Here is a 24,738-nt window from a genome sequence, read left to right as displayed (position 1 = left end):
TTATAGAGTTTAAGTTAGAATTGTTTTGTATCTCAATTGATTATATATATACAACACTGCTGTACCGGTTGGAGTAAGCAGCATTGCATAAACGTAAATCTCATATGGTATCAGAGCCAATACACGACTAATGTTGGTTCCTTTTTTCTTTTGTTATGGTTGTTGCTTCTTCATCCACCTCCACCACCGACTCCATCACCCTCCTAATGACATCTGCTGCTACTCATAACCCCTTGCACAACGTCTCTCATCACATCACCCTCAAACTCACCCGTGACAACTATCCTCTTTGGAAAGTTGTTGTTGTTCACTTCCTTGAAGTCCACGACCTTATTGGTTTTGTTTATGGCATAAATCTGGAGCCACCGAAGCTTACAGTTGATTCTACATATGGGATGATGGTTCCCAATCGATTTTCAAACTTGGCATATCCAAGACAAGCTCCTCATGAGTGCCCTCATCTCCACTCTCTTCGATGAGCTGTTATCGCATATGATAGGTATTTTAACCTCTCGTTCCCTATGGATTACTTTAGAGACATTTTTCTTGTCTCATTCTCAAGCTCTACTCAAGCAAGTCCGACACCAACTCGCCACCTTGAAGAAAGGCTCTCAACCTATTGCTAATTATTTTCAAAAAGCCCAAGGCTTTGCATAGCTACTAGCAGCCATTGGCCACCCCCTTGAGGATTCCAATGTTGTCTCCCACATCCTTAACGGACTCAATGCTAACTATGATCCCCTAGTCACTTTGATTACAACTCGATCTAACCCGGTTTCCTTGACTGATTTGTATGGTTTTCTTCTATCCTATGAGTTGCATCTTGATCTCTCAATCTCCACAGCCAACAGTGCTCAACGGTTGTCATCCTCTCAGCACCCTCCCCCCCGTGGCACGTTCAATAATTCTAGAATTCACAACTACTACAACAATCGAGGCCATGGTTGCAATCGAGCACTCCATCATATTCTTCAGATTATATGTATTCCTCCAGGCCGACATGTCAACTCTGCCACAAGATTGGACACACTGCTCCAAACAGTTGGCAACGTCTAGATCACTCCTCTACCCAGACTTCTCCTCAAGTTGCTGCCTTCTTAGTCACTGCAAAAGATTCTCCTGATTATGAGTGGTATCATGACACTGGCTGCAATCACCATGTTACCAATGAGTTAGCAAACTTGAATGTACGTGCGGATGCCTACGATGGTCCAGACCAAATCAAAGTGGGAAATGACCAAGGTTTGCGTATACTACACACTAACACTGCGACTTTACCTTCTTCTAATCATAACTTTCGTCTTTCATCTTTACTTCATGTTCCACAAATAGGAAAAAATCTTATATGTGTGAATAAATTTACTCGTGACAATGGTGTATTTGTTGAATTTCATCCTAACTCTTTCTTTGTTAAGGACCTCCGCTCCCAAAAATTGCTGCTCCAAGTCTTAAGCAAAAACTGTCTGTACCCATGGCCTCCCTCTCATCCCTCCTTCAACAAACCTATTGCCAATATTGGCGAGAAGGTTCCCATGGATGATTGGCACGGTTGACTAGGCCATCCAACTCCTCCCTTTGTTCATCGTGTTCTTCATTCAAATAAACTTCCAGTATCTTCATCATCTCGTCAAGCTTCAATTTGTTCTTCGTGTCAACAAGGCAAGAGCCATCATCTTCATTTTCCAGAATCTTTGTTTGTGTCAAGCACCCCCTTATAATTACTTTTTCTTGATGTATGTTGCCCTACTCCTTTATTTTCAATGAATAAAAAGAAGTTTTATTTTTTCATTGTTGATGATTTTGCAAAAATATATCTGGCTCTTTCCTATAGCACACAAATCTGAGGTTCCTATTATATTTCTTCGTTTTAAGAATCTGGTTGAAACCTATTTTGGCCATAAAATACAATCTATCCAAAGTGACAATGGAAGGGAATTTCGCCCTCTCCAATCCTCCTTACCATCATTGGGCATCACCTATAGATCCAGCTGTCCTCACACTCACCACCAAATGGGTTCTATTGAGTGTCGCCATAGACACATTGTCGAAACCGGCCTCACCCTCCTTGTCATGGCAAAAGCCCCCTAACTTTGTGGGATTTTGCGTTTGAAGTAGCCACTTACCTCATCAACCGCTTACCTTCCAAGGTCACTCACAACAAATCCCTTTTTCAACTCCTCTTCAATCTCACCCCTAATTATAAATTCCTCAAAACCTTTGGTTGCGAATGTTGGCCTTTCCTTAGACCTTACAACACCCATAAGCTCGACCATCGTTCCAAATCTTGTGTTTCTATTGGCTATAGCAAAGAGAACCAAGGTCACAAATGCCTACATCTTACCACTGGAAATATTTACATTGTATGTCATGTTATGTTCAATGAGTCATCCTTTCCTTTCTTCAAATACAAGCAAGAGCCTCCCACTCCCCTTACCACCCTTCCACCAAATCCAGCTATGTTTAGCTTACCTTCTCAACCTATTCACACCTCAAAATCTCACAACCCTTGCTGCATCTCCCTTCTCCCCCTTTCCTTACACCTCCCAGCCAGTCCACCACTAATCATGACTCTGAGTTTTCCCCTTCAATGTCAATCCTAGTGTTATGTCCTCGCAACCCTCATCCAATTCCCCCATGGATTCCACTGAACCAAGGCCTTCCTTACGTACACATGGAATGACAACTTGTTCTCAACATGGTATTGTCCAACCACGGTAACTCATTGATGGAAGAATCAAATATCCTCCTCGGGCCCTTCATGCCTCCTTGCAATCCGAGGATAGTGAACCTACTTGCTACATGACTGCATCCAAAGATCCTAAATGGCGTCAGGCCATGAATGAAGAGTTTGATGCCCTCCTAAAAAATGGCACATGGTCTATCATCAACCCATCCTCTTCTATGAACATTGTTGGCTCCAAGTGGGTATACTGGATCAAGAGAAAGGCAGATGGAAGTATAAACTGTTATAAAACGAGATTTGTTGCTAAAGGCTTTCATCAACAACCAAGTATCAATTATGCTGAAACATATTGCCCTGTTGTAAAGCCTATCACCATATGAACTATTCTCGCCTTGCCACCATGGAAAATTGGGAAGTTCACCCAATTGACGTTAGCAATGCCTTTCTCCATGTTCATTAATGAAGATGTATACATGGCTCTGCCCCCGGGTTACACTCATCCAACCTTACCTAATGTTGTGTGCAAGTTACACAAGGCTCTTTACGGCCTCAATCAAGCCCCAAGGGCCTAGTTCTCTCGTCTCAGCAATCGGCTATTGGATCTTAATTTTACAGCATCAAAATTTGACTCCTCTTTGTTTCTTTACAGGAAAAATGGAGTGATTATTTATGTCCTAATATATGTTGATGACAAAATCAAAACCAGCTCTGATGAAGATGCCATCTCCAAAATTCCTTTGCAATCAAGGACCTAGGAGAACTACACTTCTTCTTAGGAGTTGTTGCCACATGGACAGTTGATGGTCTTCATCTCTCACAACAATGGTACATGCATGACCTAGTGTCCAAGACCAATATGATGCTACCAAAGCCAATATCCTCTCCTATGTCCTCATCTTCCATATTGAGCAAGTATGAAGGCAATACAATCACTTATCCAACACTTTACCACAGCACAGTAGGATCTCTACAATATCTCTCAATCACACGACCAAATCTCTTCTTTTCAGTTAACAAAGTTCCCAATTTATGGAAGATCCTCGAGAACCACATTGGGTTGATGTCAAACACATTCTGCATTATCTAAAGTTCTCAAGTGATCATACTTTCTTCATCTCTAAGTCATCATCACGTCAACTAGTTGCATTCTCTGATTCAAATTGGGCTGGATGCCCCAATGACCGCCGCTTTACGTTTGGTTATTGCACCTTCCTTGGCAGCAATCTACTCTCATGGAGCTCCGAAAAGCAACCTATTGTCTCAAGATCCAGTACTAAATCCAAATACAAAGCTCTAGCAAATGCCTCTGTCGAACTAACTTGGATTTAATCTCTCCTGGGTGAACTTGGGGTTCCTCTATCTAGTGTTCGAATTCTACATTGTGACAATATTGGTACAACATACCTTACCTCCAATCCTATGTTTCATGCACGAACAAAGCATATTGCCATTGACTACCACTTTGCACGTAATAAAGTGGATGACAAGATTCTAGATGTCCAGTTCATATCTGGTAAGGATCAAGTGGCTCACATTCTCACTAAGCCTCTAGTCTCCAAGAAGTTTACACTATTCAAGTCCAATCTCAACGTTAGACCAATTCAAACTAGAGATATAGTTGAAGATAAAGACAAGAAAGATATAGCTGAAGATAAATACAAGGAAGATATAGTTAAAGATAAAAACAAGGAAGATAAACATCAAGTAGAATACTCACAATAAGACTCTAGTTTTCATCTTGAGTTTAACGTGTATTACTGTTATAGAGTTTAAGTTAGAATTGTTTTGAATCTCAATTGATTATTTATATACAACACTGTTGTATCGGTTGGAGTAAGAGCATCTCCAGCAACGATAGGTATTTGAGCTACTTAAAATTCACTTTTTTGTATTTTAACTACTAGTTTTTCAATAAGACTATCTATTCAATTCTCTATTTTTAGCCACACCTTTTCTTCCCCTCTCTCTCTATCCCTCTCCTCAACAAAACCAATAGATTTACCATCTTCAAACCCATCCTCAACCCAGCAAACTACAATACCATCAACAGATTTACCACCTTAATTGTCTCTCATGTTCTTTCATCAACAAAGACAAGCAAAACGTGAGCTTTACCCAATTCATATTTCGGGTTAAATTTTCAAGCTTTGGGGTTTTGTTGGTGTTTGGCATGATGGGTTGGAGATATAATGCAATATTGGGGTTGATTGGCATTGTTGTGTTCATATGGGTTGCCTTTGCAGAGATCACATAGGTTGGGGTGCATCACCACACTCTTTTCGGTTGAATTTGATGCTTGGATTGTGATTTTGTACGGATTTCTTTCTGCCATGGCCGTGTGGCTATGTAGTTTTGCTGGGTTGATGGGTTTTTGGATTTATGAGGTGAAGGGACTCATTGAGGATCATTTTCTTTGTGGTTTGGCTTTCGATTTTGGATGGACCAAATTGGTGATGCTTTGTTCAGCATTTTTTTTGCTAATGATTATAAAGGTGTCAAGGAGGCAGAGCGAGGACAGCGACGCCATTGTTGTGCGGACGGGGGAGAGGGAGAGAGAAAAAACAATAAACAAATAAAAAGCAATAGTTAAAAATAATATTTTATTCATCTAGTGACTCATTATAGTGTACTATAGTGAATATCTCACTATAACACTTAAGGTAGAATAGCTACTGTGAGCTATTTTGCTGAAGCTAAAAAAAAGAAGCAAAAATAGCTAAATGTAATTAATATCTCTTTTTTAACTAAGTTGTTGGAGATGCTCTAAGCAACATTGCAAAAACGTAAATTTCATCAGTATTATACTTAAGTTGTTGTTTCTAATAATAGTTTTGGTCAATTCCATTCGAATATATATATATATACTAAAATGTCTTAGAATCTTCTACTCTTTTACAATTTAGAAATGGCAAAACAATAATTAATATACATAAGAGACAAAAATGCCTATATAAATTTTAAACTCTTCACTTTCAAAAAATGGCCAAACGGTCCTTTTACCCTCAAATAAATATGTATTGTTTGCAGGCCATTCCTTCCTTTATGCGTGTTTTTTGTTTTTCACATGTCCGCGTAGCAGAAGGGAGACTAATATCTTACACTTTTTGAGACGGTCCAACTTATCCCTTACATACCCTTTTATATATGTTTGTGAGGATAGAAATCCAGTGCTTTGTGATAAATATATAAAAAACGAAATGTAATATTCGTGTCTGAAAACAAGTAAAATAACATGCAACTAACATAATAAATTCTGATCATTCATTTTTTATTTTTTATTTTTTAAAAAGGACAGCATTCACTCACCCAGTCGTCATTCACTATGCAGCTACAAACATTCCCTCGTTGTCCGCCTTCTGAAGGTACTTTCAGTCTCTCTCTCTCTCTCACACACACACCCAGACACACGCAGTTGTAAACCAGTGAATCCTGTTTCCTTGAATTTATGGGTTATTTATTTATCTGGGTTGAAGTAATATTTTATATGGGTGTTAGATTGATGATAATTTTTTATTGGGGTGTCAATAATTTAGTGTTCCAGCTTTGTTTTCAATTTTAAATTTACTGTTCTTGATTGGGTGGTTTCGTAAATTTACTGTTTTTGATTGAGTAGTTTCGTTTTATCTTCAACTTCGACGGAAATGTAGTTCCAGTTCATTTTGGTCAGATAATGTTTTAGGAGGACCTTTAGAAATTGAGCACTACATTAGGGATGGGGTTGATGTTTCAGTAATTTATGGATGGCTTAGTTATAAACAGATTGAACCGTGAAGGACTTTGATGAGTGGTTGGTGTTAAAACTGTCAATGGAAGTATAAAAGAACGCAATAGGAGTGGAGCCAGGATTTTTCTATTGGGGGCATAAAATTGGACTAATGGAGTAATGTTACAAGAAATAATTATAGAACATTATACAAAACAGAACGTCGAAATTAAAATTCTTTAAATGAAATATCTTACTAAAAGTTGTGTGGTTTTTATCACCATCAATAAGAATTTCTCTACAATTTCATGATGATGGTGGCTAGACAAAATTTCTCATAGAAAAAAGTTCTGTTGCTCTCTCAAAAGCTTTCTTTTTTTCCATCTGGCCTTTCAAGTCGTCTCTCATAGTTGTGAGAATATAACATTTTTATAGGCACACAAAACCCTAAGCTTAATTGGTAAAAGTTTCTGAAATCTGTGTGCGTGTTTGAACAAGAAAAGGCATCTTCAAATGCCCTTAGTTGTAAGAACGGAGTTTTAGATCTAGAGTTTGAATTCTCTTGCATTTCGAACGCATCTCAAATGCATTGTTTAAACAGACTAGTATAGTTCTAATGTCAGATAAAAGTTTTAGAAAAAATAAAACATTTAATTCGAAAGCTTGAACAGTTCAATCAAAAGTCAATTAGTTGATTGTGGTCATTAAAATAGATATTAAAAAAGGGAAGTCAACAAGTTGACTTTTTCATTAAAAGAGATATGTCAAATATAACTTATAAAAGAAAAGTGATATGTCAAATATAACAAAAATTAGCTAGTCGATTTTGTCGTTCAATGAGATATATAATAGATCACAGAAATACACTAACTGATTCCAAAACTTAAGGGTGGTTTAGTCTAACCTTCTACAGTTCAGTTCTTAGACATCTAAATCACTTCCCTTGTCTTAAAATACTATTTCATGATGGTCAATGTCTTCATTACTGCATGCAGTATCTTCAATGATCGAGAGATATGGCTTATATGGCATAGATTTAGACATGACTTAACATGTGTTTTTGTATACGGAATTTGCCAACACAACTACGAACCTAACAATTAGATCAGGGAGGATTTTACAATGCAATTAAAATTTGTATATTGGACCCATATTCTTAATCCAAATTTCAACACCCTTTATCTTAACTTAATTTCAAATAGTAGAAGTGAGTTAAAATATTATAGTTTTGAGGTTGTTTGGATTTTCTTTCTTTTCCTTTTTTCTTTTGCTTACGTTTCTATACAAAAGTTGGAAGAGCAGCCTCTGCGGAAAATATTGATAAATTGCCATTTTCCTAGACATAATATTAACTTTTGTAGGATGCCAATGGCTAATTACTATTCTGAACACTTCCATTTTGACCTAAGAATAGTTAAGGAATGTGTGTAATCCTCACTCGTTGGATGTATAAAAACAAAGTTATTTGGCTAGCACTTCAATTTCAGTTCACGCCTTTTGTTTTAGATGTAATTGTGAACTGAAATAGTGTTAAGTTGAATGCAAAGTTACATTTTGAAGTCCAAGCTATTTACGAAATTTAAATCACCAGTATTCTCTGTTCCATGACTGACATTTTTGTATTGGTTTGTTTTGAAAATTCTTCAAAGATATGGTTCCATGTTTTCATGATTCCTACCTTCACTGCAACTAGTCCAATCAAACCAATGCTGAAGGTTGGCTTGCGAAGCAGTTTGCATGATAATTTAACCTTGAGCCTAGCTTAGTTAGCAGGTGAATGGGCTCAAGAAGACAGCAAAGCTTGGGCTGTCTTCTTGTTTATTTTTTTATTTTTATTTTTATTTTTTTATAATATTTTTATTGTTATTGGGAACACCGCCAATCAAAAAGGAGGCATATGAGGATCTCCTACACATAAAAATTATTCAACGCCTACATTTAATGTGTTTGTGACTTCTAGAGAACAAAAGGAAGAGTCAAGGCTCATGGAACCACTGATCAAGAACTTTATGGTCACAAGAATACCACCCTATCTGTATGCAATTGGAGCTCCACACTCAAACACTGCTATTTTTGCTCATTCCAAATGCACCACATTTTACTAGTTCTGTGCTACTCTACTACTTTTTTCTCCTGTTCTGCTCTAGCTACCAGGCAGTGACACAAATTTATTTGATCTGTTAATGCTTGCTTGTTGAGTACCTGCACTAGGGAAGAGATTTTCAGATATTCAGATTTCAGAAGTCATTACTCTATACTTTAATGTGGATATGGCTTATCCTTATGGTTACTGTCTGGATAAATATATTGTAATTTACTAATATCATAGATATATTGTCTAGCCTTTGTTGTATTCAAGATCACAAAAATGTGCTTGTGTTAGGGAACATGTTTTTGGTGTGGCGTCGTCTACACAAGTGGAAGACTCATGATAGAATTGACATGGATGGAAAATTTTTTGGAGATCAATTTTTCCTGAAGAATTTGACAAGAGGAAAGAGATGTTTCTCAAGAAGGACTGGCGCTTCCATTTCGTGCTCAAATAGTATAGGAAAGGATCCATTTATTCCTTCAAATGAAAATGTCACTAATGCAAAGCTGATTTATGCTGTAGCTCCTGCCATGGGTCATAACCAGGTATATTTGGTTGAGTACTTCACTTTCATGCTCTCTTAATATCACTAGCTGTGCAAGACATCCTTTAAGATATGGATTTCTAGGCCTGATTGTCCTTGTCTTAATTTCCAAACAAGGGACCTACTGATTGTATATTTTCAATAAATAGCATATGCAAAATCCTGGTTCCCAACTTTGTAGCACAATCATTTTTGGTAATGTAAAATGACTTCAATTTTGTATCACACCATTATATGCTGAATAATAGTTGAAGAATAAAGTTGACCTTATTATTTCTTTAAAATCTCCATCTTTACAGCTTGAAGTTTGGTTTCCATCAAGAAAACCATGAAGGGCTTCTTATTCTTCACCATCCGGCGAAGATCCCGAACTATCCGAAGGTTTCCAAGCCCTCGGCAATTCCAACTTAAAATACTCATTGCTGTTGGCAGGGCTGTGACCCAGCCTCCGCCAATCCCGCACCATCCAATGTAGCTACAGAAACAACATTCTTCCCTCTTTTCCTCCTACTTCCAAATTGCTCCAAAACTCCAAGGCCTGCAATTGATCTTTTTCCAAGTGGACTGGCTAAGCCAGCCTCCACCTCATCACCCTTCTGCTGATCACACTTCTTCCAGGTTCGATGGTTACCTGTAGCTGGGGCTTTACTCTTAGAATTTGACCCATTGTTCTTCGAAGGTTCTTGGAACTCAGCATCATGTTGCGTAGGCCTCACTGCCATCCCTTCTTCCATAGACATTGACGTGGCGAAACTTCCCTCCTTAGCCGGTTCTGCCAGAAAGCCTTCATAAACCGGTTCCACGTGTGTCTGTATTGCATGGAGTCTGTGAGTAGCATGCATGTGTCCCACCACATCAAGGCAGCCAGAAATGCCGAGACTCACTCCAAGAAATTCTGAGACCTATTGCTGCACAGGAACTGCCACTAACCCACTACGCACCTCTGAGAAGTGTCCACCATGCTCACGTAACTACCCTCCCTCAGAGACGTGCCCACCATGCTCACATAACTGTTCTCCACAAAACTCAGGATTCACATGAGAAGCACTCTGAGGCGATTCCCCCGTGGTTTTGCCCTTGTAACCTGGACTCCACCATGTCGAAGACTTAGCACCACCGGTCTCCTGCTCACCCTTGTCCTGGCCATCACCACCCCACCCTTCTTTATTTCGGTCCGGCCACCTTCTTATAGTGGAAACCCACAGCTATGGCCCATACTCATGCTTCATCTCAACCCCCAGTGTTCATCAGATCTCACCTCTAGTGCACCCTGTGGCTCCATGACGGATCACTCTACACCTAAAGCAGAATTGGGGAATCCGCTCATATTGGAAGGTAATCCAAATTGTAAGATCTTTCAACTTGAGCATTCTCCCTCGTGCCAAAGGCTTCAACAGATTAAGATGAATCTTCACCCCCAAAAATTCACCCCACCCGAAACCGTCATCATCGGTATCAACTTCCTCTACATGCCCTACAGTTGCCCCCAAAGAATGACCCATTTCCCTCCCCATGCACGCCAAAGGAAGATTGTACATACGAACCCAAAAACCCACCGTATCGAAATTCATTTGGGTTGGGGGTATTAGACCATCCAACTCAGCCACCGAAAAAAGGTTCCCCTCGAAAACCCATGGACGCCCCTCCATAACTCTGGACTTGTCCCAAAAGTGCTCAAACTCAATAAGAAATAATTCTCTCCGAGAATTTTGAATGACAAAGACCCCGTTGATTTCCACCACCGGATAATTGTTGAACAAACAGCTTCCTTCCCAACAACCCTAAAACAAATCAGTTTGCCCACCAGGCAATCCTGCCCTTTCTTAGCAAAATCTTCAAGATTTTCCTCCCGCACTGAACCAGTCGTGCTCTCCTCTTCCGTAAGATTAAAATTCTCCCAAAGCTTGGTGATATCCTCTGCCATATTGAATCTATGAACTGCACTCTCTACAATAACAAAATCTTAGCAAACTTCCACAGTCTTAGCAGACTTGGAAAACAGGTTCTTCTCTAAGCACTGTTTCATATACACCTTTTCCTGCTACATCTGGACGGTTGGAACACTATACATAGGATTCTACATCCAATGAATGACTACAAATGATTAAGTCATTGAGGCTTTCTGCTCCAACCTGGTCACATTATGTGTTCGAGTTATCAATTTAAGTCTGGAACAGGACCTGAATTAGGACTATATTAGTAGATTACTCTCTGTAGAATATGGAGTTTCCACTCCTTGTTGAAAGCTTTTTCAAAAAGCATGAACATTTCAAGTATTCAATTACTAATATTATGTTATCTTCTTATTTGTACTTATTTCAATGGGCAATGGATGGAATGAAGAAAAAAAGAGGAGGAAACACACATTTTATTCATTTGGCTTCCACACGCAGCCTCTTTAATTAGTAATAAATTCCAATTTTTTTTTTTTATTTGTAATTTTTTTTGGACATTCAAAGAACAAAGAAAGGAGATCTTTTGATTCAATTGGCTCTCAAGCTCAATCACTTCAATTACTAATTAGAATCAGAAGTTACAGATTTGATTTGATTTTATATTTAATTTTTTAAGCATACTGAGGCTATTCCCTATTATTCTCTCAGTGACAGTGTTACTTATGTGTTTGAAGTTGTGCATATACCTCTAATTGTACTCTGGATTTATCACTTCTAACAGGAGTCACATCCAGAATCTAATTTTAGAGTTCCTGCAATTGTTAATGCTCTTGAAAAGATGGAGCTGACTCCAAAGGTATTAAATGCAATATACAAAATTATTGATCTTCATTGTTGAGACTCTTAATCTGTGCGGATTTTGATAATTTCCTAGTTATATTTGAGTTTCATACCTGAATTTTTCTTCAGTTTTTAATTTTTTTTCCTTCACTATTCTTATTTTCAACTAGTTTGACCAATGGTATTACAAAAAGCCATAAGCGGTAACATGACAAGATGAGCAAACAAATCAATGAATGGCATGTGGAAATTGAGATACTGTACAAGTTCATAAGAGACAAGGTTTTCTCTCACTTATTTTTTGTTTTTGTAAACTTTTTCTATTTTTAAAAACAAAATGCAATGCAAAATAGAAGAAACAAAACCATGCAATGCATAACTAAAAAAGTATAAACAAACAAGACATAAAAGAAAATGCATGCAACATAAAAGAAAAATGCATGTTCTAATATGCGTGAAAAGTGCACGAACTTCAATCCTAGGCATGCTACCAACTACCTATCCTAGATAGGCCTCTCATCACTCTTTGGGTCAGTGACCTCAACTTTCTTGAACCTATTCCTTCTTCTCTTAGGAATAGTCCTACCACTCTTTAAGTTGTCTAACCTAAGGACTACATTTCTCATTATGGAGTCAAGATTCTCCATAGGTGGGCTGGTCTTTTTCTTAGGTACCTTCAATTTAAGCAATCGGCAATAGAGTTGAGTGTAACCCACTTTACCACTGAGGTGGCAAGTAAGACAACCCCTGAAGAAGATCGTCTCTTGGGAGGGTTCATACTCTCAATCTTAGACCTATTGCCAACAAAAACTCCCTTCCTCTTATCAACTACTCTAGAAGTAATATCGTCAACACAAGTGGGGGGAACAAAGTTTATTTTCTCTTGTTGATAGGTGTAGTTTTTGAAGTGGAAGTGTTTTGGTCAGAACCAAGTCCATACTTGTAACCATAGGGTTTTTGAGAACTTAAAATATGATCAAGTTTAGCACTAGAAGAATTAGTTATATCATACTTGGATGCAACAAGTTTATCTTCTAGGTCTTCTACTCTTCCAACAAGCAAGGAGATCGCATTTTTCAAGGAATCCGTAACATCATTAATATCAAGAAATTGAGCCCACAAGGATTCTTTCTCAACCTATGGCCCATTCAATTTTCTATGGACTCTTTTGTTCAATTTTTTCAGTTTAATACTCCTTAAAAGGTTGATCATAGGCTCCTTAGAGATTGAGACCTTCATCAGAGTTGTCATGTGATTCCTCATCACACGTCTCAACAAGCATGGAATGGTCACAATCTGTGGTATCACCGGCACTCTTCAAAGAGACAATAAAAGCCATGTAACTTACATTCTTCTCCTTGGAGGCTTCAGACTTAGACTCATCACTCAAGGTGGCATTCATGGCTTGGCCCTTTGAGTACTTAAAGTTGGTACACTCTATCTTCATAGCCCGAGCATTCAAAGCAGTGAATGCCCCGAGTGTTCTTGTCTTTCTTGGGCCTCACTTTCTTTCCTTGTGTGGCTCCTTGGGAATCATCCTTTGAAAGATCCACAAAAGGGGTCTTGCTAGTCCCTTTGTTAAACCTAAGGAATTTGTGAAATTTTTGTGCCACTGTGGTAACAGCCACAGAATCTGAGGACGACTCATCAGATGACTCAGTAACAACTTTTTCTTGCTGAGAGGACCTCAAAGCCAAGTTCTTCTTTTTTTGGCAAAGGCAAGGATATCTTATGGTCATAGGTTTGAAGAAAACCAACAAGCTCTTCAACCTTCATCACATCCACATCCTTGCTTTCCTCTATTGTGGTGACTTTGAGTCTAAACCTCTTAAGTAGAGACATCAAGATTTTTCTAACAATCGTGTTGTTAGCAATCTTCTCACCAAGATTAAAACTCAAGTTGACAATATTGTTTAATTGAGTGTAAAACTCATATAACGTTTTGTCTTCTTTCATTTTAGTCTCCGTGTCCAGGGAACGCAAGTAGGTCATTGTTAGCCCTCTCTGCTTACTAAGGAAACTGAGTAAAATAATTAACATCTGAAGTTTGGAGGTCCGAATCCCCTTATTTCCTTCATGGGTAACCGCAAGGATATCCTATGCATCCTTCACAATCTCACAATTATAGATGTGTTGGAATTCTCCAGGGAAGACAACCATACAGATGGCATTGAGACCTTTGTTGTTCCATTTACAAGCAGTGGTCTAACCTTTGGACCATTCGACCAAGGTCTTTTTGGGACCTTTCCATCCCATCTCGAGAATGTCCCAAACATTCTCATCCAAAGACTTAAGGAAAGCTCATATGCAAACTTTCCAATACACGTAATTATTCCCATAAAAATAGGGAGGAACAAATAAAGATGGAGCTTGTGCCATGACAATTGAAGGGTTGGAATCCCATTCTGATACCAATTAATGGGATTAGAATTCAACCCCACATTAAACACAAGCATAATAAAATGAGTTTATAAATTTAATTACTGGATTTACAAAACATAAACAAACCATAAGTAATAATCAACCATTAATCAAAACAAAGACTTTGGTTACAAAGTGGAAACCCTTTGAGCAATTCAAAGGTAAAACCATTCTGGAATAGCCAAACCCAAGAGATCAATCACTCTAGAAATTCAATGTACATGCATAGTAAAACTTACAACCCTTGTAAATTACAATGACAATCCGCATGTTGACAAACTCGTCGCTTGTCTCCCTATCTCCCCGACAGGCTCTAGCTCCTCACGGGTTAATCTTCTATATATGAACTACTTACTGACCCTCTAGTAGACTTCAAGCGGTTGAAGGTTTATATGGTGATGTGTGGTTTAAACAACAAAAACTCCAAGAGTGGGAAAGCTACAATGGCTCTCAACAAATGCACTCTTGCTCACAATGATGAAATAAGGAATCCTTTCAAGAGGTTTTAAGGTTAAAGCTTAGTCTTGGCTTCCCACCTACAAATGGGCATCCTATTGTATTTATAGAATGGGAGAAATGCTTCATGAAATGTGTAAACGGAAGCATTTTTACTGCAGATCTTTTCACGGAGTCAAGACGGGTTGAAATGCGTCAGCACTGTCACTAGGGTTTCATCGCCAACTTCTGTGACAACTTAGAGTGTTAGTACAAACCAAGTGATGGTGCTCTCGGCTTGTTTCTTTGAAATCTTTATTAATGATTCACACCAGGATGTCTAGGTGACAGTCCAAGTGACGGTTTAATTTACAATTTCAACTAAAAAGGCTAACATTCTCCACCCAAACACTTAGGTGTTGAAAAGTTTTACAACTCAAGTTTTGATCACCGAATAAGGCTAATTTCTAAGACCTAATGATGAGCATTTCGCAATAAAGATTGGAATTCTAACTCTATGATCACGGATCAATCTTGACAAGGCTGCTATTAGTTCATGCAAGGTGAATTGCTAATTTGTCAAGAACATGAAGAGTGGATAAACTTATATGCTTTTTGTGAGATCAACCGATTAGCTCTCCGTCCTTTTTATCAGGAGAAGTATTAGCTTATTTTAGTAAATTAGGAAGCAATTGGAGTGCAATGTCTATGCTTCAACTTGATTTGGAGTATCAGTAACTTCAAAGGGTCATTGTATTCTTTCTGGTTGTAGTTTTTCTATGTGGTCTGTTTGTTTTTTCATCTTCTCTATAACTCTACAGGGTAAATGTTGAAAGACTCACTTGCCTGTCCTTGACTGAAGTTAAATATGGAGAAATAGCTAAATTTTTCTAATTGAACACAGTATCCATTCTTATTGAAGATATTATTTATTTATTTATTTTAATTTTTCGTATAAGCAATATTTGTAAAATTACAACTTCACATGTAGAGTTTAAAAATAATGAGTTACAAGTATTGTGTTGGGACTTCTTAAAAGTATACAGGTTCTGATGTAGAAAGAACTGAACTGTCTCTAATAAAGTATTGTGTGCATTGACTCCCTCTATCATGTCTTTTTGGTTGTACTTTTTAACTCCCCATTTCACCATCACAACTGCCACTTGCCATCATACTATTTATTTGATTCTCATAAGAACCTTTGTTTTTATTTATTTATTTATTATTTTATTTTTCTTTCCTCTCATATTTATTGCTAAAGTCTTTTCACGCTTTCCTGATTCAATTGGCCCTCAAATAGATCTTCTTGATAAGATAATTTCTTTGTTCCTATTTGCTTAATCGTACTTTCTTGTATAACTCAGTTTCGTGGCTCAAAGATCATTGAACTCCAAAATTTGAAGCCTGCTTCAGTGGATGACATTGCAAGTGTTCATGCTAGAGCCTACATATCAGGCCTTGAGAAGGTAGCCTCAAAATTAATTATTTGGTTTTCCTTCTTCTGGTCCTTGTTGCAGATTAAAATAAGTGTAAAAAAATGTGGCTGAATTTTATTTGAGGGAAGCAAAGAAAGCATGTTGCTTGTGCCATTTGTTCTTTGTTGTTTTTCTCTATGTAGCTTCTAATGTTCTTTTTACTTGTATCAATATTTGTTCCATGAGAATATTGTATCCTAAATATTCTTATTCTTATGTGTTTGGAATTTGTTAATATTCTTTTAAGTTTTGCACTGATACATTTTAAGACATTCATTTTGTCCTTTAAGTTATAGTGCACTATTAGCATGATCTATATTTATTAACTTGGTTACTATGTGGATGATATGTACTTACTAGATGCATATTCTTCATCTGATTTAAGCAGAGTGATGACATATCGTTGAAGTGAAGCATACATTTAAAGTTATTTTTTCATAACCAGCTTTGCAAGCAAGAACTCTCTGATATTAGCATTAAGTCCAGAGATTGGAGGAGGGTTGTTTCAAGTTGACGGTGAAAGAATCACAAGCATTTCAAATCCCAATAGGTTTACATCAAGGATTAGAATTAAAGTTTTATCTTTTATTGATAGGTCTATAGCATAGCGTACCACTTATGATCAGATGAGAGCCTAGGGAGAATTTGTCTTACGATTTGTGTTTTCATTTGATAAAAAATGAGCTTACTAGATTGATCCAAAAGAAGGTTCCCTGATGTATGTTAATTGTGAATCATGTGTTAATTGATAAGTTCATATAGTGTTAATTCATGAGACTAGATCGAGAGTGAATCCACTAACATGTGTCTAGATTGAGAGTAAATCCTAAAATGGAGGTTACAATGTAGGTCCACCAAAGAATCTAATGTTTTAGGTCAAGTATGATACTATATGCAATGCAAGTTTAGTAAAAATAGAACTAGAGATGATGGGATCGTAAAAAACTATGGTTGAAAGATATAAAATAGCAATTATTTCTGATATCTTGCATTGATAAATCATTGAAATGAGGATCTTCTCATAATTGTGTGAGGGTTGAGGAATCTAATGTTTTGACAATGGTGACTTATCCTGGTGAGGAGGCTTAGGGAAGTGAGCCATTTCGTCTATACACTTGCTCTGATTGGGTGGTTGAGATGGTGAATTTTTTTTGTCATGTAGTTGGGCTGTTGTGTGAGGGTTTTGAGGATCGAATGTTGGCTCTGTTTTTTGCGATCGAAGCAAATCGACATCAAAACGGTTTGGCTAGTGTGCCATATTTACATTTGAAGCTAAAACAGAGGCAGCCGTGAACTAAAGAGATTGGTTTGTTGAGAAAATATGACATAAAGGGAGGTCATTCTAATAGAGGGAAAGGAAAGGGGAGGGGTTCTAATTGTTCCTTATGAAACCTAAGATTGTATCATGGAATGTGGGAGGGATGAAAGGTTGAGGGTTAGAGGTCTTCTTAGAGATTGGAAGGCATATATCGTTTGTTTACAAGAGACACAAATGGAGTTTATTTCTAGCGAGGTGGTTTGTAGTTTATGAGGTTGTCAACATGTGTACTGGAGGGTCAAGCGGGGTGGGCATCGGGATGGATTTTGCTAATGTGGGTTAGGTGGGCGGTGCAGAAGATTGAGGATTTTGATGAATTTTTCAGTAGCGTGTTCTTTTAAAAGTGTTATTGATAATTTTGAATGGGCGCTTTGCGGGGGTATATGGTCCAAATGATGATGTTGACAAAAACTTTCTATGGAATGAGTTGGTTGGCCCTATGAGTTGGTAGGAGTTATCATGGTGTATTGGGGGTGGTTTTAATGTCTGTTATCCATGTGAAAAATCAGGCGATTCTAGACAAGCACCAGCTATGTAGGTGGAAATTTTACGTGGTCTAATTATCGTGACTTTCAGTCATGGTTTAGATTTGGTAGGCTTCTTCTATCTTCAGAATGGAATGAACAATTTCTAGATGTCTCTCAAAGGAGACTCCCTAGAATCTTATCAGATTATTTTCCTTTGATGTTGAATTGTGGTGTGTCTGGTAAGGGTAGTAGGTATTTTAAGTTTGAAAATATGTCTCTGAAATTAGAGGGCTTTATTAATGATATGAAATTACTATTAAAAAAAAAAAAGGTTTCATATTTTTAACTTTCACAAAGCCTGTGCTTCATTGCTTCACCCGTATCTTTGTAATATTTTATATCTCAAGTACTTAGCCTCTTAAGTTCTTTTCGTGGTTTATGTTTATAGGCTATGGATCAGGCTTCACAACAAGGCATTTTATTCATTGATGGCTCTGGACCAACATATGCTACTGCCACTGTGAGTGAAATGCCTTAGATGTTTCTTCTTTCTTTCTTGAGCTTGTTGATATTTACTGACATGCTGTTCTAGATACAGTAAGTCCCCCATCTTCTAGATGTTTTACTGGACTTCTAATTGTAGATGCTACAATTTCAGTAATTGATAGTTACCTGAGCAATGGGACACGGTTAAGAATTTGGTAACTTTTAATTACAATTGACCTGAAGCTATCTTATGATTATGGAGATTATTGGTCATTTTTTTGTTTTAAATGTAAAATGGTGTTTTTCCCTTAATCCAGAAAAGCTCAACTAGAAAATCCATCTGCAGTTAAAAATATAGTGGACCGACCTCAAAGAGGAAATATTGAATTTGATGAACTTCATGTACTTTTTTGTTTCTTTTTCAGTAATCTTGTTGAATCTCATTGAACTGCAAAAAAGGTTCAGTGGTTGAATTTTACGATCAAGCCATGGAAAACTGAAAATGTTGAATAGAAGATATCATGTTTACATTGGACAATGGAAGAAAAGAAAGAATTTTGTAAAGAAAATAAAAGGAAATTCAGATAAAACTGTGATGCTATTTGGTTTTACAACCAAAATTCATATGCCAAGTAAAAATTCCTAATTTTTTATGGAAACAGTAACTTACAATTGTCTTATAGCCGTATGCTCTAGCAATCCCAACTTTTGAAGAACCGAAATTTTGGTCCTTTAAATCAGTTTGATGGAAATTCTATCCTAATCGTTATTTTTCAACTGGTTCCAACTTATGCTCTCCTGATATGGTGTAGAGAGAGACAGAGAGAGAGAGAGATGGTTCTATTGAAGTTGTGGGCTTTGGAATACATTTATTTATTTTTGATGGGCTTGAGAAATTTTTTTTTTTGTTTTTTGTTTTTGTAAATCATCATGCGGAAAGTTCAGTATACCCCCGTGGATAACTTACTCGGATAAAAAAAAGAAAGGCGCATTGTTTATGAAGCCTGGAGTATTTGTGATAATGTGGTTCATATATGACCCACAAAACATTTTGTAGATACCTGCATTCTAATTGAGAACGTCTTTTCAACGAGTTCTACAACTTCTTGAGCCATGTATGTATTGGCCGAATACCTGACAGGTAAAAACAGGATTTCTACTGTTTTGAATGTAAATATGAGACTTGGCTCTCCTTTTACTTCTTTCAATGAATTTTAAATTTGAGATATCTATGATTTGAAGTGATTTTTGTCTAACTATGTAGTGTATGTTCGAGTTGGATCTTGATGCTTCAATTTGCTAGTAGTATGTTTCCATTCAACTCTTTCTTATCAAGGAGTTATTGATGCAGACTTTTCATGAGTCACTAGTTGCAGCTGGAGCAGGAATTGCCTTAGTTGATTCAGTGGTGATGTCTCGACCTGGCACGTCAGTCTCTTGATTATAATTCTTATATGTTATATTTTACGTGAAGTGCAGAAACAATTTCATTCCTTTTTTTTCTTGAATTTAATTGGGGGTGTGGGGGAGGGTTGGTTGATTTCTGAATGTTGAGGCCGCCAAATGTTCGTATTTGCACCGAAGTTTTATTGACTCTGAAAGTAGCTTCTAGTTTTAAGTTCTAGACTTTAAGACACTGTAGTTCTTGTTTGCAGTAGCTATCATCCAAAATTGTTTACACCATATTTCAGGTTTCAGCATCAGAGAACTGCCAGGATCCACCTATCGGCTTTGCTTTGATAAGACCTCCAGGACATCATGCCATTCCAAAGGGGCCTATGGGGTTTTGTGTTTTTGGAAATGTGGCCGTTGCAGCTCGTTATGCACAACGTGTACATGGGCTAAAGCGTGTGTTTATCATTGATTTTGATGTTCACCATGGGAATGGAACAAATGACGCCTTTTACAATGATCCAGATATATTTTTCCTTTCAACTCACCAAGTAAGAAATAATTTGGCCCAGACCATTAAAATATGTTTTGCCCTGGAATTTAATGACAAACTTCTTACGCTGCTTAATTTTTTAGTGTCTTAATCTGTGATGCCTATCTTATTTAGGATTATGAATTTTTATTTGAATAATTAGGAATTCTTGCCCATTAAGGATTAGGAGTCCTTATCTTTGGAATAGGATTGGGGATTTCCTAGTAATTTAGTCATTGTGTCTTGAAGAATAAAACTTTTAGTAAGAGATTTCTCTTGTTCTTCCAACTTTTGAGTATTCTTTTGAATCAACTAACTGTTGATGCCTTTATTTCTGGTTTTCTGAGTGAATCAACAGGTTTAAAGAAGTAGTTTTTTTTTTTTTCCCAGTATTTCTGGGTAAACAACGGATTCAAGATTGTTTATTTTATCTGTTACTAAATTTTGTTTTTTCTACACATTCCCTGCATCAATTTGTCTCATTAATTATAAAATTTCATATGTTGCAGTGTCTAAAGACTCTTAGATATGACTGAAAGTGGGAATGCATACATATATAGATATATGTATACGCACACACATCCAGATGCATATATATATGAACATATGTACATGTGTATAAGTAGCCATTGTCCAATACTTTGGTGCAATGGTAAAATCTCAAGCAATCAAGTGAAAATACATCGGCTTGAGTCATGATAGTGGCTACTTTATGCAAAACAAATGCTGAAGGATATGATTTTTTTATTCTATTCAATGTTGAAGGATATGATTGAATCCAAGTGACTTCTCCCAAGACCTCATGTAACATCTCAGTTTCATATTGAGAAGATGAGTAGCTCACAATAAGTGGATGGGTTATAAATACTTCCATGGATGTTAAGTCCCATATTACTTACTTACTAGATGAAATTGAGCTTTATAAATGATTTTAGGAAATTTTCAAATTGAGTAGTCTTTTAGGGTAATAGCACAAATGTAGCTAGCGCTATCTCTAGGTTGTTACAAATGCTATAAGAGCCACATAGGAACACCATGGTATTAGAGCACTACATGATTTGACCCTGACGAGGACATCAAGGGCTTAAGGGGGAGAAGATTAATAGCCTACATAGAGTGGGTAGTTTATAAAGACACTAATGTGTGCTAAATCTTACATTGTTTATTGACCAAGTGAAATTAGGTTTTATAAGTGATTTTAGGAAAACTCCAAATTGAGTTGTCCTTTTGGAGTGATAGCACAGATATGACTAGAGCTTTTCCTAGATTGTTATACCCTAATTATGTAGGGCCTGGGTAACAATCCCTTTATTTGTGCGAGCACCCACACACATAGTTGCACGTATGTTTTTATCTACAGATAAGATTCTGGATTATTATGTATCATTGTGTATGTATATATGTATGAGAATGTGGAATTCAGGAATAATTTCTGTTTTGAGCTATAGTGAAAAGGAACATGCCGGCGTTTATAGTTTGTCTTCTAAATATTTTTACCTAGTGGAGGCAAGATGATGTTGAATTCAACCTAACTTTATTGTGTTATGCTGTTCTATTATAGAATCCAGATATTGTAATAAGGATGTGCAATAGACATTCTATTTTCAGTTATTCAGTATTATTATTCTCATTGATTGGATGACATCTTAGAAGTTCATTTCTCATAACCACTCTAATTCTGTTCTAGTCTTGTTTGATACAGGATGGAAGCTATCCTGGTACTGGTAAATTTGATGAGGTAGGTCATGGAGATGGTGAAGGAACAACACTTAATCTTCCTCTACCTGGAGGCTCAGGTGATATTGCCATGGCAACTGTGTTTGATGAAGTGATTGCACCTTGTGCTCAGAGGTTTAAGCCAGATATAATTCTTGTCTCTGCTGGGTGAGTATTCCATTTCCATAAAAGTAATGCATGCTTCCCATGAAAACAATGTATGCTCAAAGACTTAACCAACTTCGCAATGTAATTTATTTTTAACTGTCTTTGGGAAATAATGTTGTATTCCCTATTAAACTATATAGATCGTCTTCATTTCAAGTGATTTGGTGAAATAATGTATAGATGAAATAATTAAGACTACTAACCATGACATAAAGTAGTATCAATAGTATTGGCCATGTTTGTTTGTGTTTTGTTGTATGAATATTGTGACAAAACATGTGCTCTGATTATTTAAAAAAAAAAAAAAAAAAAAAAGATTAGTGGAATGGTGACCGCGCAGCCACCCAGATTTACCTTTTTATTTCTTGTAATTTTTTATTTTTTTATTTTATTTATTATTATTATTTTTTTTTTTTAAAAAAAGTAAGGCTTTATATCTGTTTGGGCTTCTCAAAATGCAAGTGTACTCTATAGAAAACATTTTCTCACATGTGGACCCTACCAGAAAACACTTTAAAACAGTTTCATATTTATGTTACATCATAACACTTTTTCAAACTAAAAAAAAAAAAAAAAAAAAAAAAAAAACTCTCCAAAACACATTAACATGCATACCCATTCTAATTATGAATAGAACATCTAACAGTTAGTTGTCTTACATAAAAAGAAATAATAAGTAATAATGAAATTACTGGAAAGTGATTTTACAAAGCCTAAATAGCTTAGTTTTCAAATATATTCTTTTTCTCTTCTTTTCTCTACTTATCTTTTGAGTTTGCTATCACTTTTTTGGGTGAAGGGAGGACTTGGACATGGATAAACACTCTAGATTTTGAATTTCATCTTTTGAGTTTGCTATCACCTGTCTTGAATTTTGAATTTCAACTAATCAAATTAAGAAGTATTATCACAGGATTTCAATCAGTATATATTATTTTATAATAATTTATTATTGCCAATCCAGTCACTGATCCACTTGTATATCTTGCTGTTAGACGAGTTATTAGGGTTTGGGAGTATTTTGGTTATTGTAATATTTCTCCAACCCTATATAATAAGATGTGTGGTAGGCTACGTAAAAAGAAGAGAGTAACGTGCCTCCATCTTTTTGTGTCTAAACCGTTATTGGTAACTAAAACACTTGCAACTGAATTTGTTAGGTATGATGGTCATGTATTGGATCCACTAGCCAGTCTGCAGTTCACAACAGGAACATACTACATGCTTGCTTCCAACATTAAACAACTTGCCAAAGATCTGTGCGGGGGTCGTTGTGTGTTTTTCTTGGAAGGAGGTTACAACCTCGAGTCTCTTTCATACTCGGTGGCAGATTCATTCCGTGCTTTCCTTGGGGAACGGAGCTTGGCGTCTGACTTCGACAACCCTGCCATTTTGTACGAAGAACCATCGACCAAGGTTAAGCAAGCGATTCAGAGGGTGAAACACATACATTCCCTGTAAGATGTCTAAACCTGTATCATATGTATGCTTAAGTTTTAACTCATTCACCTACTTCCATGTACATTTGAAAGTTAATTATACTCATATAGCATGTTTTGAAAAGCGAAATAATAAATATATATATATGTTGCTGGTCTTCTGGAGTTTTTAATGGGTCCATTTGGCCTTGGCACTCCTTCGACTCCTGGTAATGATAAAATGATTTTTCACACAAATATTAAAAAGAGAAAAAAGTTATCCTTTCAATCCAATTTGCTACATTTAAGATGTTTGTAACCAGAAGAATAGTGGCCTCTCTAGCTAATTAGAGGGTGTCTAGTTAACCCTGTAACTGTTTCAGTGTAGTTTTGAATCAATCTTAAAATAAAAACTAGTTCTTTTTTAACCAAGTTTTGTTAGTATACATACAGTTTATTCAAATTATTTATAATCGTGGTTGTTTTTTTCTCTCTAAAATGAGAAATGAAGATCTAGTTTTATATTTTTCAACAATTGAGTAATAGAAAAGCTATTAATAGTTGGTCATGTTCTATCCTATCTACTTTCAAAATATAGAACTTGATCTTGAAATCCACTTCAGCTCAAAATGGAACAAAAATGATGTAGAAACTAGGGTTGGGTAGTGGAAGAGACGGAGGCGGAAATGGGTTTTCTGCCTCCCCCTCGATCTTCAGTGGAAATGTTGGAATGGCCTCCGACATTCTTCTGCCAAAGGTCAATTCCGCAATTTTCCGCCTCCGCCAAGTCGTTGGTGGAAGTGGGCAGAAGATGGAAGGTTGTCTTCGTCTTCAAACATCAAACTTTAAAAAACTGGAGTCCAAAGAAATGAGAATAGATTACAGAGATTGAGAGATGATTACAGTCACAAAGAGGAAGGGTGAATGGCAGCGACACCGCTGCAGAGGGGATGAAAGGAGAAGCTTCTAGAATACTACATCTAGGGTTTTTCAGGCTTGGAGTTGGAGGATGGAGATGAACGAAGGGAGATCTCAAATTCACAAAAGGGCGTAGGGTTTCTTCTAAAGAGTTAGCGATAAATTTATACATATCTCAAAGTCAGGTTGGGTCGGAAAGCAGAAATTTTTGCGTCCTCCCACGGCCGCCTCTTTG

The 24,738-nt window shown here is 36.8% G+C and overlaps 1 protein-coding gene across 2 annotated transcripts; it reads left to right on the top strand.

Annotated features, from left to right (window-relative positions):
* The first annotated feature begins 5,943 nt into the window (after positions 1–5,943).
* LOC132166056 (histone deacetylase 14, chloroplastic) lies at positions 5,944–23,765 on the top strand. 2 transcript variants are annotated; one of them, XM_059576807.1, is made up of 9 exons: positions 5,944–6,045; positions 8,770–9,023; positions 11,699–11,773; positions 15,978–16,079; positions 18,322–18,393; positions 19,711–19,767; positions 20,051–20,302; positions 21,986–22,167; positions 23,328–23,765. In XM_059576807.1, the coding sequence occupies exons 1-9, from the start codon at positions 6,006–6,008 to the stop codon at positions 23,626–23,628; spliced, it is 1,335 nt and encodes a 444-aa protein (XP_059432790.1). In that variant the 5' UTR covers positions 5,944–6,005; the 3' UTR covers positions 23,629–23,765. The 2 variants fall into 2 exon arrangements, with proteins under 2 accessions (XP_059432790.1, XP_059432791.1); XM_059576808.1 differs by lacking the exon at positions 19,711–19,767.
* Positions 23,766–24,738: the final 973 nt, after the last annotated feature.

This window comes from Corylus avellana, chromosome ca11, assembly GCF_901000735.1.
Source record: "Corylus avellana chromosome ca11, CavTom2PMs-1.0".
NCBI lineage: Eukaryota > Viridiplantae > Streptophyta > Magnoliopsida > Fagales > Betulaceae > Corylus > Corylus avellana.
The sequence above is the reverse complement of the archived record's forward strand: the minus strand, read 5'-3'. Positions and strand labels throughout refer to the sequence as shown.